General features: G+C 42.2%; 1 protein-coding gene across 1 annotated transcript in view; it reads right to left on the minus strand.

Moving 5' to 3' along the window:
- The window catches only part of kirrel3l (kirre like nephrin family adhesion molecule 3, like), a 45,657-nt gene extending 31,440 nt beyond the window's left edge, over window positions 1–14,217 (minus strand). Inside the window, exon 1 of the mRNA XM_046862227.1 lies at window positions 13,695–14,217. Coding sequence (XP_046718183.1) covers window positions 13,695–13,734 — 40 coding nt within the window. The 5' untranslated portion in view covers window positions 13,735–14,217. The remainder of the gene's footprint in view (window positions 1–13,694) is intronic.
- Between the last annotated feature and the right edge of the window lie 2,729 nt (window positions 14,218–16,946).

Genomic DNA, 16,946 nt, shown 5'->3' on the forward strand with positions numbered 1-16,946 from the left:
GTTGGTAAGTGAAACAGAACCCATACATTAACAACTGACTTGAAATATGACTGCTGATACAATCTCTCATCTACACCCTTCAAACAAAAAAAGATTCCATTACTCTTTATCTATACAGAAAAAATATTTTCTGTACAACACATATATTTTCTTCTTCATCTCTTCTTCTATAGATGCATCTTCTTTTTTATAGTATTGTCTCACACACCCACACTGTTTAGTTGGACAGAGGCTTAGGCACCAGTAATAGATGGATGCTGGGCAGTGAAGCCTGTATCTCTGATGCCCAGGCTCCTGCTGGAGTGTCTCAGCATGTCTCGCTGTGATAAGCCTTTTAATTAAGTGTCTAACAAGGATGTCTAGGGGTATCCGTTGAGGGGACACGGTCGGCCGTGTATGAACCCATTAACGAGTGAAGGAGAGATTTAGAGAGAGAGAGAGAGAGACAGAGAGAGAGAGAGAGAGAGAGAGAGAGAGAGAGAGAGAGAGAGAGCGCCTTTAATACTCCCTTGGTTATTTTGTATGAGAATGACAAAAAAAAGGACACCAAGGAAATAACCGAACCTCTTCTTGACATCTCCAGTTTGCCAGATAAGATAAAACCTTTTTTTTTTTTTTGCCTCTTTAGTCTGATAAACAGGCAGTGCAGGAAGGTCTCTTATACCATCCAATGCCACTATTGATCATTACACAGAGCGGCCGGACAACCTGGAGATTGCCTGCCTGCAGCTCAACGCCAATCCAATACTGGCTTCACAGGATATAGGGTTGAATCTCGGGAAGTCCAGATCAATCTGTATAGATTGATAACGAAAAAAGTGCCTTTTTGCTTATCTACCCCACTGCGCTGTGTGGAAGAGAAGGAATAGATAGGGTTAGAGGGTATCTCCACAACACAGAAGGGGGGAGATAGAAGAAGGAAAAAGGCACAGGAGAGAGCAAAATGGAGAAATTGTGCTTTCCTGTCTTGCTTCTGCTGTGCAATCTGTTCTGCCTGCACTTGTCCTACTTGTCTGCTCAATCCTAAAAACTGTCTTGCCGTCTTCTTTCCAAAATCCCTCAATCTTTTTTTTTTTTTTGAGGCAAGCATCTTTTAAACCTTAATTAAAACAATCTCTGAAAGCCTTTCTCCTTCCAGGGGCAAGACCTGAAATCAGCTTAAAACCATCAATGGGATTTAGGAAATGCTAGGGAGGATGGAGAAATAGAAAAAACAACAAAAAAACCTTGCATCTACTCTTAAGGAATGGTGGTAAGAGGTTTGGCTTGACCTCTTGACCTGGAGCTTCTCGCAAGATTAAGCAGCCAACAAAGCTTCTTGAGTGAGAAAACACGGTGAGCGAACAATGGCCGTCAGGCGTAAAGCATATTGGATTTTAATTAAGAGCCTAGAGAACATATTGGGGCCATGTTGAAAAAAAGGCCGTGGGAGTTGGAGGAGCTCTAGTTCTTTAAGCACTTGACCATCCAGTAATGCATTTTCTCCTCTCACGAAGTCTTTCTCTTTCCTTTTGTGTGTTTTTCTTTTCCTTACACACTCTTCTCTCCCCTTTATTTCTCCAAGCCTCAAACAAGAACTAAAAAAAAAAAAAAAACCTGTGTGCCGGGCCACTCATTCACATGTGTCTGGTGAGAATGGCAAACAAAGACTTTGCTCCCAGCTCCTTAGAGAGTTATCTGTCACCCCTTTCTCCTCTCTTTCTTCTTGTGTTATTACTTTCTCACTCTCGTTCTCGTAACAAGGTACATCGAGCCGATGCCTCTTGAGGACGAGTGAGAACGATAAGGTTCAAATGGACTGAAAATTTGTGGGGGTGATCATGTGATATCGGACCAACTGAATTATCTTGGTTGTGAAAGTGGTGGTGGAACAAAAGAAAGGATGAGAAACAAAGCAATAGAGGGTGAAATAATTATTTGTCAGCAACGCTGCCAGGAAATAGTGCCTTGTGCCATCTCAAAAAGGAAATGAACCGCCGTTAATTTAATTGCCTCTAAACCCATATATTTTTCTGGGATACTGAATCAAGCAACTAATTTGCTAGAAAGAATTGCTAGATGTGCAAACATGTAGTTTTCAGTAGGTTGAGTTGTATAACTGTTGCTCTTATCTGTCCTTTTCTGTCTTTCGTCTTTATGCATACCCGCAGCTAATAATGCCACTAGCTAATAAACAAAGAGGGTGAGCAGCAAGCTTTCGAGGGTGCTAACATGATAGAGAGAAGAAAAAAAAGAACAAATCTCACTGACACCCATACTGAAATACCAAGCGCCTGGTCAGAGACAGGTCATCGTCACCTCCACAGGCAAGAACAGCAAGTCATTAATTGGTGTGAAAACACACACCAACTTGTGCAATGGGCATTCGTGGAGGCTGGATCTTGTTAACACAATACACTAGATCATGGTGAGGTGGAGAAGACAGGGACAGAAGGAATGGGGAAAATAATGTGAGAGGGAGAAAGTGAGAAATGAGGCTTTGTTTGCTGAGGATAGTCTCAGTTCAGCATGGGCATTGCTTTGTCCCCTGCCTAGCTCGGAGGAACACTTAATGGACCTTTCCTTTTCCCACTGCTGTGCGAAACTGGCAGCAGAGCCATTGCCGAAGCCTTAGGAAATGAATAAATGTCCACAGTACTGGGAACTTTGACCCCCTCAGGACAAAAGTGCATTTTTTAACATGGCACATGAAGAGGCATTTTCTTTTTTAACACAATCACAGGCCCTTATGAAAAAGTTCCCCTTTTTTTTCCTTTTCCCAGTTTCCCTACTGAGTCAAACCTGCTCCTCTTTTACAATTAAATAAACTTGGTAATAACTTGAGCAAAACAAAGGCTGCCCTATCGGAGTCCTACAGAAGAGATGGCTTTGCCCAAACTCTCATAAAACACTACACATTTCTTTAACACCCATTTCTAAATCGAAACTAGAAGTGTATGAAAAGCTAATCAGCTACTGTGGTGAATTTGTGACCCTCCCTATGGCTCGGATGAAAAGGGCTCCAGGGCTTCCTGATTGCCCCGGTCAGTCTTCCTAAGTAGCCAGTGATTGATTGGGACTGTTAAGGGATCGTCTATCACTCCTCTTAGCTAGCTTAAGGGAAAAAAATTAACACGTGACACACCCATGAGGACCCCACACAAGCACATAAAAGCGATATTAAATTAGCGCTAGCGTAGTTCAATTACATGAGATTTACACTGGACTACATTATGCCAGCAGTTTTATTGTGTACACTGAAGCCTATAGACACTACTATGTGCTGTGTTCAATGCCACGATACACTCGAACATGTAGCAAACCTGCATGCCGCTCCTCGGGGCATCGATTTTACTACAAGCTAAACAAAGCGGTTTTCTTTCAGATCCTGTTTATTCTCGCCATTGTTTTTAGAGGGTGCTCATAAATCAGTTCTTTATATCCTCTCAGCGTGCTAGCTGAAGTTATGTGAAAGCTGAGGATGCTAGCTTCAGGCTAGTGTGATGAAGGAGAGCATTCCTCTGCCACTCTTGGCACTTCAGGACTAATGCTGAGATAGCAGGGTGTCTCTCTGTCTGTCTGTCTTTCTGCCTGTCTGTCTGCCCTTGAAACATTACAATTCTACAATTTTGTGACCAGTTCTCTCGAGAATCTGTGTCAGGTTTTTCCTAAAGCACTACACTGTTCCAGTCCCACATGCTGGGCAAGAATATTTAATATGTTGGTGGTGAAAGAGCAATGTCTCCTAAGGTGAGATGTAAGAGAACCTTCCCTGTAGTCACGCCTTTACTGGTGCCTTCACTTTTTTTTTTAAGTGCTTTATCTCTCCACTGCCTCAGAAAGCAGACCGTTCACTTTGGTCTATTTCAATCTCTCCTTCTGTTCATTCGCTTTACAAATCTGTGACCGTCTGTTTATCTATATGTCTAATTATGCTGTCTGTCTTATGTAATTTGCGCCTGGATAAATGCTTGCCTGCTAAAGACCCTTTCCTCCTCCTCCTCCTCTGTTGCTTCCATATAACAAATTAGAGAAACAATGGCTGTAAATGGGCTACTGCTTCAAACCAGATGATGGATGAGTGATGGGAGCGGCGTACAGAGGGTTGAGCTCTCATCCATTCCCACCCGCTGTTGGCGGCTCCACGCGCAGATAAAGAAACTTCTCGAGTGCCCGATTGCGTGATCTTCAAAAGCGCTTTCATCCAATTCCAATGCGTCACCTGATTGTGTCTGTTTTTTTTTTTTGCATGTGTGCCTTCCTGTCATCATGCTAATCAAGCAACTTCTCTTGCTCTTTTTCTTTGCTTTCTTGCTGTCTATCTTGCTCTGCCTTCCCACTCCTTTCCACTCTCTAATCTCTGTCATTATGTCTGAGTGACAAGCACTCCAAACCAGCAACCACAGCAAGACTGAGCTCGAGGACAGAACGTTAAGAGAAAACATCCACCATTCTGTACATTGAACCTGAGGGAGCTGTATGTGGAAATGTGTATGTGTACATTCTCACTTGCATTTCCTCCCCAGGGATCAGCAAGTGAAGATGCTTCAGTGCCACATGATTCACAGAGAAAATTCTCTTGCTCAAGAGAGGTTTTATAAACTTCTGGAAATAATCTCAGTAGAGATTCTGGCATAGGTTCAGGTAAAAAGACTGGAGATCAAATTTAAGCACCCACTCTCTCCTTCTTGCCTTTCCACTCCGAAAGAACCCGTGTGCGTCCGTGGCTACTTAGCTTCTTTTTTTGTGTTCACCCCAAGGTGCTGAAATGTTCCACCTTGTTGTCGCTCTCCTATTTCAGTCAGTTTCTACCTCAAAGGCAAAGACACTGTTGTTCCCCTTTTACCATTGAGAACACAAATGCAGGGGTTGCTTCAGTTTGGTACAAGGGTATCCATTACCTTCTAAACCAAGTCGCTGGAAGTTAATCTCTCTGAGCCCCCTTTCTAGTCTGTGATGGCACACCACTCTTTCAAGCTCCAAAGACTCTTGTATCTTTCGGCTAAGTGTGTTTTGTTTTCATTTTTCTTTCTTCCTGCGTTTCCTGTCTTTCCTTTGTTGTCTCCTTTCTCAGATTTAGCTCACTTAGTAGAAATTTTGGTACTCCACCAACTGCACACACCAGCTTTCAACATTTCTTTTATATCTCTGCAGTGTTCAATAAAATTAACATGTTTGGACTAAGAGTAAGCAAGGCTTGATCGATGGGCTTTGAGTGACACATCTTAGGCAATTGCAAAATTGGCTAACTTTCCCTCCAGCCTCCCAGAGCGGCTTACAAATCTGCACAGGGGGCTCAGAGAAACAAGGAGAGGTACAAGTGCAGAAGATACACAGAAATTGGAAGTTCTGTATGCTTTTTCTGGCATGAAATCCCAGCTGTGTGACAAGAAAGAAGAAGATCTATTCACCTCTACACAGCAAGACCGCCTCATCCAACTTTCCTCTCCAGTGCCGTGTGTTATGCTTAACGGTTGAATCACTGGAATAATATTTGCACTCACATTCCACACAAGCCTTCAGGGTGGAGAGCTCTTACTTTGTGCAGCAAGTGGGACTTGAGACGATGATAATGAGGGTCTTCCTCTTAGCTTGAGAGTGATTCAGCGCCTTCCTGACTCATGAAGAGATGGCCTAAGATTGGCCAAAAAAGATGCACTGCAGTCAAGAACCAGCCCAAATTGTATGATTTGTTCTGAGATGATGGAAAGTTCTAGAGTGTATGTGTGTGGGGTGAGGTGTGTGTGTGAGGGGGGGGTCAATGTGTCAAACTTAATCTTTGTTTTCGCATTGTTTATCTGAGTTGGGAGAAGTCGTGTTACACTGTGCAATTGTTAACGAGGCAGCCGAGCTTCGACTAATCACTCTGTAAAGGGCACATAGCCGTAACCAAGGGAAACACACGGCTTAGCTTAGCCCTTATGCACATCCCGCGTTAAAGCCAAAACAGTACTTCGCAGCCAGTCATCTGTGCATGATTCATGTATGAATATTCATCGATGACTACAACATTAATTCATCTAGTAGTAAACCGGTTCGGCCCCTGTTCTATTTAAACCTGACAGTCTTCACTGACAGAGCAGCTATAGCTAATAGTAAACAGTGGTTTCCTCTCATGATTATACAAAAGATAAATTTCAATTCACTGCCATTTTCTGTGAAATTTAATTATTTTCTTGATTGTAAACAGAAAACTGGTGTATGACCTGGTATGTTTTTACTGTATTCCCAAATATGCATTAAAACCTGACTGGACAAGTCAAGTGTGGTCTTGAACTTGTGATCTCATTGTCGCAGAGATGAAACTTTTTTTCAGAAAGCCTTCGCAAGCCCAAAGTTTCTATAGATAGTGGGATTCAGTTTAAATGTAGCTCTATCCTAAAGCATTGTATTTTAATTAGCTGTAAATTTACCCCCCTCTTGCTCAGACCTCCCTCTGTGGGTCATGGTGTACATCAAAGAGCCAACACTATTAGCTCTGTACTGGATGCAAATGGTAGGAGATAACTTTTTAATCATTTGTGTTTGCTCAGCTTCTATCTCTAATGTATCTTGTTTCCTGATATATTATGAATCAACATTGAACCAAACTTTTATTTGGCTGTCAACATAATAAGTATCGCATTGAAGGCATCATTTTAAAGGGAATTTTTCAGAAACAAGAACCTGGAAAAAAAAGGAACATAGGTTGAAGACATAGTGATATATATTTCCTGCAAATTTGAGTTTGGTGGCCAACAAGATGGTATTTTCCAGTGGCAAAAGTGCCAGTGTATTTCTCCAAAGGCTGAGCATGTATGCAAATATATCTATCAAATCCTACTGTATCTAAGAGCAAACCAGGCAATACCAGCCACGACTGCTTTTCACATTTAAATCAGTTAATTAACAGTGGAGCTATTCTCAAATCTGGATCGGACTTAAAAACGAAATAAACTAATCTTCCTTTTCAGTGCCTTGTCTTGGCTTTGGGAAAAGAAGGATCAGGATCCGGAGAGGTCTGCATTCTCTGAGTCACCAGGACACCACAGAGGAACAAACTCTCCATTTTGATCAGGCTGAATACTGAGCCAGTATGACATAATTGCCCTGGACTTGAATAAGGAAGCAAGCACAATTCAGCTTTGTCTCCATGCCTGAGCGCCAGGAAGGGAGGATGTACGAGAATGGAGAGGAGAAAAGAAAGGATGGAAGACAGGAAGTCCAAGTGCCTGTGGTTCTAGTGAGCTCAGCCGTTAGCCACGTGTCCTACAGTCGCCTGTGGCTATTAACCCAAAAGCCTTTGCAAACAATGGAAGACATTTTTATCTCTGTGTATCTGCTTAGTTCAACTGATTAGCTTCCTGTCTAATTGTCTTACTCTCCTTTTATCCACAGCATTGACCGCTGTTTGTGTAAGGGACGTGGGGGGCGCTCAACAAATATGGACCCGCTAAGTTCATTAACGTATGTTGAGGAGTTTTACAACAAAGGCATTGTGTGGAGCAAACTGTCGTCACAGAAAGCTATTGTTGTAAACTCCGTTATATGTGCTAGCATCATTATTTAATGTTAACTCAAGCTAACAAGAGCATAGAACACAGTACAGGGGGGGTGTGGAGAGTGGATAAACGATTCTGGAGCATCTTCTCCACAGGGGGTAAGACAATACTCAGAGGAGAGCTGTTTTCTGACACTGGGAATCTCGTCTGCCGTGGATGTCCGCATATGCTAAATGAGACATAACATGTAGTAGGTTTGACTGCAGGCGTCAACACGTCCGCTTGCCCTAAATTAGATCCTTTCCTCTCCGTTTATCATCACTGTTGTTAGAGGGAGATAAGAGGGCTTTATTTCGAACATGCCAAAACAAGAACAGCGCTGATCCCCTCCTATCTGGGGTGCGACAAAGAGCTCCGAGTCAAACGATGCATTAGACGTGCTCCATATAATGTGTGAGAAGGGGGAACAATAAAATGGTATGTAATGTAAACCTTTTTCGATCTACTGTATACGTGTTAGCAGCTGAGTCCAGGATGCTCGGACGTGCCTGGTAGAATGCAAGCCAATCAAAGTAGGCAGAAACACATCCATATCTGTAGCATGTGGGTATCTCCTAAATAATGCAGCAGGTTTCCAGACCAGAATTCTGCTGCATCGACGCTATTGTGGGCCCAGCATGTCACGATCGCACACACACACACACACACACACACCATCTTCCTTCGACTTATTTAGCCCTTTTCTTGCTCTCTCAGGCGACTGACAGTGAGCGACAGGAAGCACGGAAGGACACAGAGAGTGAAAGATTCCTCTGTGCCTTTCGTTACACATCCTATTATCCATCACAGTGAAAAACACACACACAAAGTCTATCGTGATTTACACCCTCCACACCATGTAAACATATGGCTAGTTACAACACACACACACACACACACACACACACACACACACATACACATACACACCTAAATCCCTACATAGGAACTAATGCCATGTATGTGGCTCCCTATTAATTACAATAGAACAGTGACAAAAATGTGTATTTATAGACAGACAGACGTCTGGAAACTTTTTTGTCTACTATTAATTAAAAAGACAAAAGTATAAATTTTAAAAGAATGCTACATATACACATACATACATATATATACATATTTATATATATTCCAATATGTTTATTCAGCTTTCCTCTGGATAACCTAATTCTAAAGTGAGCTTCCCACACAGATAAAGGCAGCAACAAAATCAGAGTAAAGCAGGAAGAGGGAGATGCCGAGCCTGATGAGATCCTTCTCCTCAGTTGATGTGTGTATGGCGACAGAGCAGGGTAGGGCAGGAAAAGGAAAGAGTGTGATCTTTGTGCACTTCCTTTGAACTTAGCCCCCTGTGAGACACATCTCCGAACTAGGGGAACACCCCTAAAAAAAAAAAACGTATGTCCAAGATTCATCAGAATACGGATGCTGGATTGAGTAGAATTCCACAGGGATGGAGAGGGACATTCCAGGAAAATAAAGTTCTGGATGCTTTGTTGAGGGTATACATATGAATGTTTGCCACAGAGGCAGTATGTGAACAGCTTGTTTTTCTCCAAGCCTCTGTCATGTTCTGCCTCACTCGCTGCTAGTTCGAGTTCTAAGCTCTAGTGCTGTCACATACTCCCCCAAGTGTGTGTGTGTGTGTGTGTGTGTGTGTGTGTGTGTTTGTGCTTGCATATGCAAGTAGAAAGAAGAAAGTGAGTGTAGGAGCTGGAGGTTGTGTGTGTATGTGTAGTGGTGAGCGAGTGTGTGTGTGTGTGTAGTGGTGAGCAAGTGTGTGTGTGTGTGTGTTTCTGAGAGAGAAAGAAAGAACTCAGGCATTAGTGTACGCTGTGCTGTGTGTCCATTAGCGGGGATTGTGCGGTATGGTGAGTCAACAGCATGATGGCTGTCACCTACGCACATTGAGGAACGCAGCACTGTGTAGATGTCAGGTGAGATGAGTAGTGGCCATCTGGGAGTGTGTGAGAACCTCAGCCCTCCTCCTGGAGCAGCTGCTGCCAGTCTGTCAACGAACAGCGCCGGTCTGCTACCAGCCAACACACACACACACAAACACATGTGCACACACACGTGGTGTCTTCTGACTGGAAAGCCACATGTGAGATGCAATGTGGGGAAACTGTTTGAAAGTGCACTTTTGTTCAGGAGCTTCTTTACACACTTTGTCAAATAAAATATAACTTACTTATTTGTTTACTTTTTTTATTCCGGCTATTTATTTATAAAAAAAAAATATTTATTCCGTCCGTCCATCCATCCATTCAACCATCTATCTATCTATCTATCTATCTATCTATCTATCTATCTATCTATCTATCTATCTATCTATCTATCTATCTATCTATCTATCTATCTATCTATATGGCTGGCTGGCTGGCTGGCTGTCTATCCATCATTCTCTCTCTGTCTGTCTATCTTTCTCTGCCTTTCTGTCTGTTTGTCTGTCTATCTCTTGCTCTGTCTATTTGTCTTTCTGTCAATCAGTCTACAACTATGTTTTATCTACATTCTGTTTGTCAGTTTGGTCAGGCAGGCTTTTTATTAACATTCCCTGCTAATATTTTTTTTTTGTTTTGCCTCACAGCCTGATGCCGCACATCCTGATTTCACATTTAAATTTAATTACTGCCTCCATCCGTGTCAATACTCTGCTCTCATTTATCAAAAAGACACAGAGAGAGGGAGAGAAAGTGCAGCTTAACAGCTAGTAAACATTTGTTTTTTGTTTTTTCATATTCATTTACCAGAGCGTTGGCCGAAAGCATTTTAATTGGTTGCACTTTTGGGAGTGATTGAGGGGATTTGAAGCCTTTATCTCTAGTTGAATCAATGCCGCCGTTAATAATACACCCGATGAATAAAACATTTGGGAATCAACAACGTAGGGAAACAAACACACAAGGCAGGTACAAAACAGAGCTCCGGAAAGATTAATGTGTCCCGAACCGTCGTATTTCCTCAGGCGTGTGAACATCGGACGATATTCAATCTCGTAATTCCAGGAGACTCCTGAAGCGATCCGTCCCACTTTGATGGCATGACGGAGATGTGTGGTCCTGTTTTTCCTTTTTAAAGGAAAATGTGCGTTTCTCGCTATTTACAGTGTGAACGTGTAAAATAGTACACTTATTGTTTAGAGGTTTGCCGACTTCCTGCTCAGACACCCTTATTAAAAGTGCTCATACGCTTTGCGCCATCACAGCTCCTACTTGCCAAGTCTTTGAAAAGAGAAGAAGTTAATACATGCTCAAAGGCGTGGTTTCCTTGGGGGTTTTTAACACACTCCTGTAGACAGCTTTTTGTAATCAAGTGGCCGCCAGCAACACAAAGGGACGCAGGGTGACAAGTGTGTGAAGTCAATTTCTCGACAGGAACACACTTGCACTTGGAGAACGACTACTGTAGCGATTCCTCAGTAGTATGTACTCTTTTCATTTACTTCAAACTCTGCGCACTCACGGTGGTGCTAACTAGCTGACATTGAAATGCAGTCATCTTGCTAACAACAGCTAGTAAGAAAAAAGTTAACACAAAGTGTGTGTACAGATCATATAACTCTGCTGAACAATTTTTTGCTTTTGCAAATGAAAACCTTAACAAGAAAACTGACATTTGAGAAAATAAAGCTAACGCAAAGGAACAGGCTACTAAGTGATGCCAGACACTCTTTTGCATTTACATACAACACTTATGCAAGTATTTACATAAAAAATATCTGCTGCACTGCTTTTTGTTATCATAGCTAAGCTAATACAATTTTTAAAGAAAACACAAATAAGTTTGTAGAAAATGTGTTGTACCTGGCTAGTGGTGAGTTTCCAAGTATTAGTGATCAGGGATTGGTCTCTAGGAATGGGGCGGTTAGTAATTGGTGGCTGTTTTGTAATGGTGAACAGTAAGTTATAAACATATTGTTTCCAAATAGTGGTGATCACTGATTGGTAGTTTTTGGACAGTGGTGATCAGTGATTGGTAGTTTTTGGACAGTGGTGATCAGTGATTGGTAGTTTTTGGACAGTGGTGATCACTGATTGGTAGTTTTTGGACAGTGATGATCAGTGATTGGTGATTTTTGGACAGTGGAAAACAGTGATTGGTAGTTACTGAGCAGAGGTGATCAGTGATTGGTGGTTGCTGGCCATGGTATTTTTAGTGATTGGAGGTTGCTGGGCACTGGTGATCAGTGATTGCGGCACAATGGTGTTCAGTCTCTGGGTTGACATGTTCAGTGATTTGTTGCTAAATAATGGTGAACAGTGATTGGTGACTGTTTGGTGGTATTGATCAGTGATTGGTTACTAAGCTGTGGTGCTCTCTGATTGGTCGCTAAAAAGTAGTGGATAGCAACCAGTGGTTACTGAGCAGTAGTTATCAGTGATTGGTGGTGGCTGGGCACTGGCGATCAGTAATTGGTTGTTGCTGGGCAGTGGTGTTTGGTGATTGGTCACCGGACAGTGTTAAACAGTGGTTACTCGGCTTGTTCCACTTAGCGACTGGTCACGAACCCCTCATACTCTCTCTGAACTCACACAAGCAGCAGCTGTTTGGGAAACTATTGCGCTGAGGCAAGCACAGAAAGTAGTTAACATCTGCTCAGAAAGTCTGTCAGTTCTGTATGCGCTTTCTGCTGATAGTCACTAAAAGTCGAACCCAAAATGCTATAAAGTTGCTAACAAAGGCCAACACAAATCAGCAAACACAACTTTGTAAGGCAAAACGTTTTACAAGGAGTCATTAGAACATTTAGATCGAACCATATAGCTTCCTGCTTAATTCTCGCTCATCTCTAAAGTCAAACAATAAAGTAATCAATGCAATATTATTTTGATCTGAATTAAACTGTCATCACAGCTTTCCCTCAGGAGGTTGCCCTCAAAGCAGGGAGAAGTGAGAAGTGTGCCACTTCCATTTGCTCCTCACAGCACACTTCTCAATATTTATTTACTGTCGCTGCATTATTCTGTTTGAAAGAGATAGAGTATTATCCCTGGCATGCCTTGGAAATTATTTGTGTGTGTGTGTGTGTGTGTGTGTGTGTGTGTGTGTGTGTGTGTGTGTATATGTGTGTTTGTGTGTCCTCTTTGTGCGTATCAAGCCCTCGGGCGTTAAGTTTAAACGTGCTTTATTTCCTCCGTGGATACATTTATAATCTACATTTTGCTCTCTCTCTCTCTCTCTCTCTCTCTCTCTCTCTCTCTTCCTCTCTCTTTATTTTGTAATACTGGGACACAGATGCAAGATGTTAAATGAACAGCTTGAGGGTTAAAAAGTTGATCGTGACCTAAATGATCTGATCTGTTTATGCACTGTAACTCACAGGGCTCATCCGTTTGCTAATTACACACACACACACACACACACACACACACACACACAGAAAAGATAGAGATACAGATACAGATAGATAGATAGATAGATAGATAGATAGATAGATAGATAGATAGATAGATAGATAGATAGATAGATAGATAGATAGATCCCTCTACTGCAGTGCCACTGTGCACTAGCTTATAAGCGGTTTTACGAGTGCACACACACACACACACACACACACACACACACACACACACACACACACACACACACACAAAGCGTCTGTTCACCAGAAACCGACTGTGATCAAATAGTCAACAACGACCAAAGTTTTCCTATTGCACCATTCATTCTGAATAATGTGGGACACACACTCGCGATAGATAGATCGATAGATAGATCGATAGATAGATAGATAGATAGATAGATAGATAGATAGATAGATAGATAGATAGATAGATAGATAGACGCAGATGCATATAAGCAGATAGTTATAAACAGTTTAAGAGTTCACACACACATACACCAAACGCACTCGTTACAACAGAAAGACGCTAAAAATGCGAGAATCGCACCGCTTCCATCAATCCATATATTTTCCCCCTTCCTAGATTTTTTTTTCCTAGAACAGATATTTTAAAGCTTTTTTAAAAGCCGATTCAAAGCTTCCAGTTGCACGTAGGACGCCACTTGCAGCTGATAAAGCGATGTCTGAACTGGGGTAAAACACTGATGGAAGACTGGTGTTACTGGTTTTGACGCAGCGCGCCGGGCAAGTAAAACAAAACCCATACAACCCTGTATGGAACGCATGCTACAACGTGCCACCATCCAGCCCTGCAGAGAAACCCAAAGCGTGATCCCTGAAGCTCTTACCTGCTCCTAAAAGGATGAGCGCGACGCAAAACTGCAGCATCTTCGCTCCAATCTTCTCGCTCCGGATTGAAAAGCTGCGCGCTCTCGACGCACCGGTTCGGTTTGGCCAGTTGTTCCTTCAGCACCTCTCCAAAGCCAAAATCAAGATCAAAACCAAAAGAAAAAAAAAGATTTTGCTTAAAGGCCAACAGTTATTCACAATGTCCTCCCTCGGTGTGTGTGTGTGTGTGAGATGGTCCGCGAGTGTTCACACAATCCCGTATTGGCTTTCCGTTGTGTCCCTTCCGAGTTGCGAACTTTTCTTTACGCTTCGCCTGGATTCCTCATGCAGGTTCTCCTGTTCTCCTCATTCACTCCTTTAGTCCAAATCGACTTGGTTTATATACTGGATTGTCCGATTAGGATCGTCGGAGCATGGATCGAGCAGAAGCGCACGCGTGTGTGTGTGTGAGTGTGAGGCTTCCCTGCACCGATGCTGAATGAAGCTCTGATCCCCTCCGCAGCTGAACGCGTTTCAGCACCAGCCTCTGCTGAAAGCGACCACTCGTATCCACACCCCCCTCTGTTCCCTCCTCCTTCTCTCTCTCAATCACCCACCCCTTTCTGCGCTTTCCTCACACTCCTCTGTGCGCTCTCACACTCCGGTACGAGCCCGCACACACCTCGGTTTTTCCTCTGAACTCTTCTTTGCACTGTTCTGAGACGTTTCACACACGCGCGGGCATTCTTGACACAGCTGTACAGCTGTTCTTACACTCCAGTGCGCACTTTCACACTATTCTCTTTGCACTGTTTTTAAAAAAATCTACTCTCCTTTATGCACTTCTCTTTGGACAGCTTTCTCTCTCTCTCTCTCTCTCTCTCTCTCTCTCTCTCTCTCCATACTGTGCTTCCTTCAGCAATCTTTCTACAATCCTTTATACGCTCCTCTGGGCATGTTTAAGACCATACTTCATCTTGCCTCTTCTTGGTTCTCTCAAAGAACACCTATGTTTTGCTTTCTGAGCCTCCATCATCCACCCTTTCCAGTGCTCTTTCTATGTGCTCACGTTTGTCTCAGGGCTCCTTGCACTTTTTTTTGCTTTCACTAGACACCTCCATATGCTCTTTCACTCCACAATTTGCTTTTACCTTCCTCCTATGGTTTAGACTCCACTACTTCTATGTTTTCTCCTCACACACACACACACACACACACACATCTGTCACCCCCACTCTTTTACTCTATGCAATATCCGACTCAATATACACTCTAGACTCTTATATGTGCTTTCATTCCTCTCTCTTCTCTCCTTGTTTCGTCTAGGCATCGGTCATAAGGTATCTTCTGGATTCGCTTTCCTCTCAGGCATGGATTAAAAGAGATGACTCCTCTCGTTTTGGGAGTTAGAACACCCATTCTTACACACTCCAATGGGCCGGAGCCCCCTAAGGACCTGTGATTAGTTAAAGAAGAAAGGGAGGAGGGGTGAGACCTGGGATACTTGAATGCTGAATCAGTGGGGGGGGTGCTTGGTTAAACACTGAAATTCAAAGTGTTGAATTAACACCTCGAGTGTTCATTTAATTCCAGCTGGGCATAAATAAATACGGTAAAGTGTTAGTTTAGCACCTGGGGGTGTGTGAAGTGTGAAGATAGTGGGGAGAAAATAGACATGGTGGAGAATTAGGAAGGGGAAAATGGTCTTATTTGAATTGGATTGACTTAATGTGTGGGATGGAGAGTATATAAATTAATTTAGAGTATAAATAGTATATAATGATTTAGAGAATTTTTGTTATTATACATGATATATATGCCTTATAATTATATCATTAGACCATAGATATATTTTAGTGTTTCATTGACATGGAAAATGTACTTAAGTTGCCAGATCTTCTCGGAAATCTTTACGATTTCAACCGATTCTGTGTGACGTGCTTTGATCAATTATTATTTTTTAAACGTTCACACACGAAGCATTCCATAAACAAATACATGATCCCTGATTAGTTATATTCCCATATACTGCCCTGATTGCAAAGACATGCTCTGGAAAATCAGATTATGTAATCCAGATAACATGTAAACCCTTACCACCAAAATGTAGCTAATATCCATTTGGTGATTAAATTTATCCCTTACACAAGTGTTATACAAAAAAAAAAATGTAAATGCTTTTCATTAACTGTGCGGCCCTGATCTGTGATGTCCCTTTTTTATGCGCTCTGTCTGTTGTTGATTGCAATCAGTGGTGTGATAGAAGATCAATGGAGTTCACCCAGGTGTGAATCACATCAGCGTTGTGGCAGGTGGCTGGATATTAAAACACAGGATGAAGTGTTTAGGACAAGCCCTGAATCCCAATTGGCTACTGGCTCTCATTACATAGGCTAGAAAATAATGGTTTGTACACCCCTATATGTCCAGTAGGGGGCTATTTGGTCTGGAGCCAAGCACTTCGTTCAAATTGTGTGCTTGCAGCAACCTGCCAATCTCAGATATTGTGGGTCTCTATAGAGTGAAGTGGTAAGTCATTTGGCCAAGACCATTTTTCCTCCATCATTGAGGTTGGAAAATTTATTATTGATGGGACTCCAGTTGTTCAGCGTGGTGTTGTCTGAGCATGATGATGAATCAAAAACGATGTGAAGAAGGCTAGTAGGGCAACGCTACCATAACTCATTACTGGAGGCAGGTGGTTTCCTGCTTCGAAAGCAATCGGAAGAGAGGCGGAGATTGGATATGAGAAACACTGGTTAAATGGGAAAGGTGATAAAGCATGTTTATCCATAGCATTTACTGTTTTAGACCTCATGCTACAATTATAGAGATGACACTTAATAGCTGTGCATTTCTGTTGTTGTTTTTTTTATAAAGCTATAGTTGCAGTCAATAAAATTCACCCTGTGGAGAAAAAAAAAACATTTCACTGAAAAGAAAAATACTGAACTTGAAAAGACTTTTACTTCTGGTTTGTGTTGGTTCTGCACGTGCCAACTTTATCTAGATGAACCTTGTCCTGTGAATGCACAAGTCTTTGTCTTGTGAGCCAAAAGAAACCAAGTGGGTGGGACTGTTTCTTGTTGGTTGGCAAAACAATCCCCTAAAACAATAGAGGGTCTGCTTATTATTATTATTATTATTATTATTATGCAGCATTCACCTCAGACTTTTGCCTCACTGTTTACTTACACTTGTTTGTCTCAGATAAAAAAAAAAATCACATTCTATCTACCAACATACGCTTGATTTGTTGTTTTTTGTAGTGA

Source organism: Silurus meridionalis, chromosome 12 (assembly GCF_014805685.1).
Source record: "Silurus meridionalis isolate SWU-2019-XX chromosome 12, ASM1480568v1, whole genome shotgun sequence".
Lineage (NCBI taxonomy): Eukaryota > Metazoa > Chordata > Actinopteri > Siluriformes > Siluridae > Silurus > Silurus meridionalis.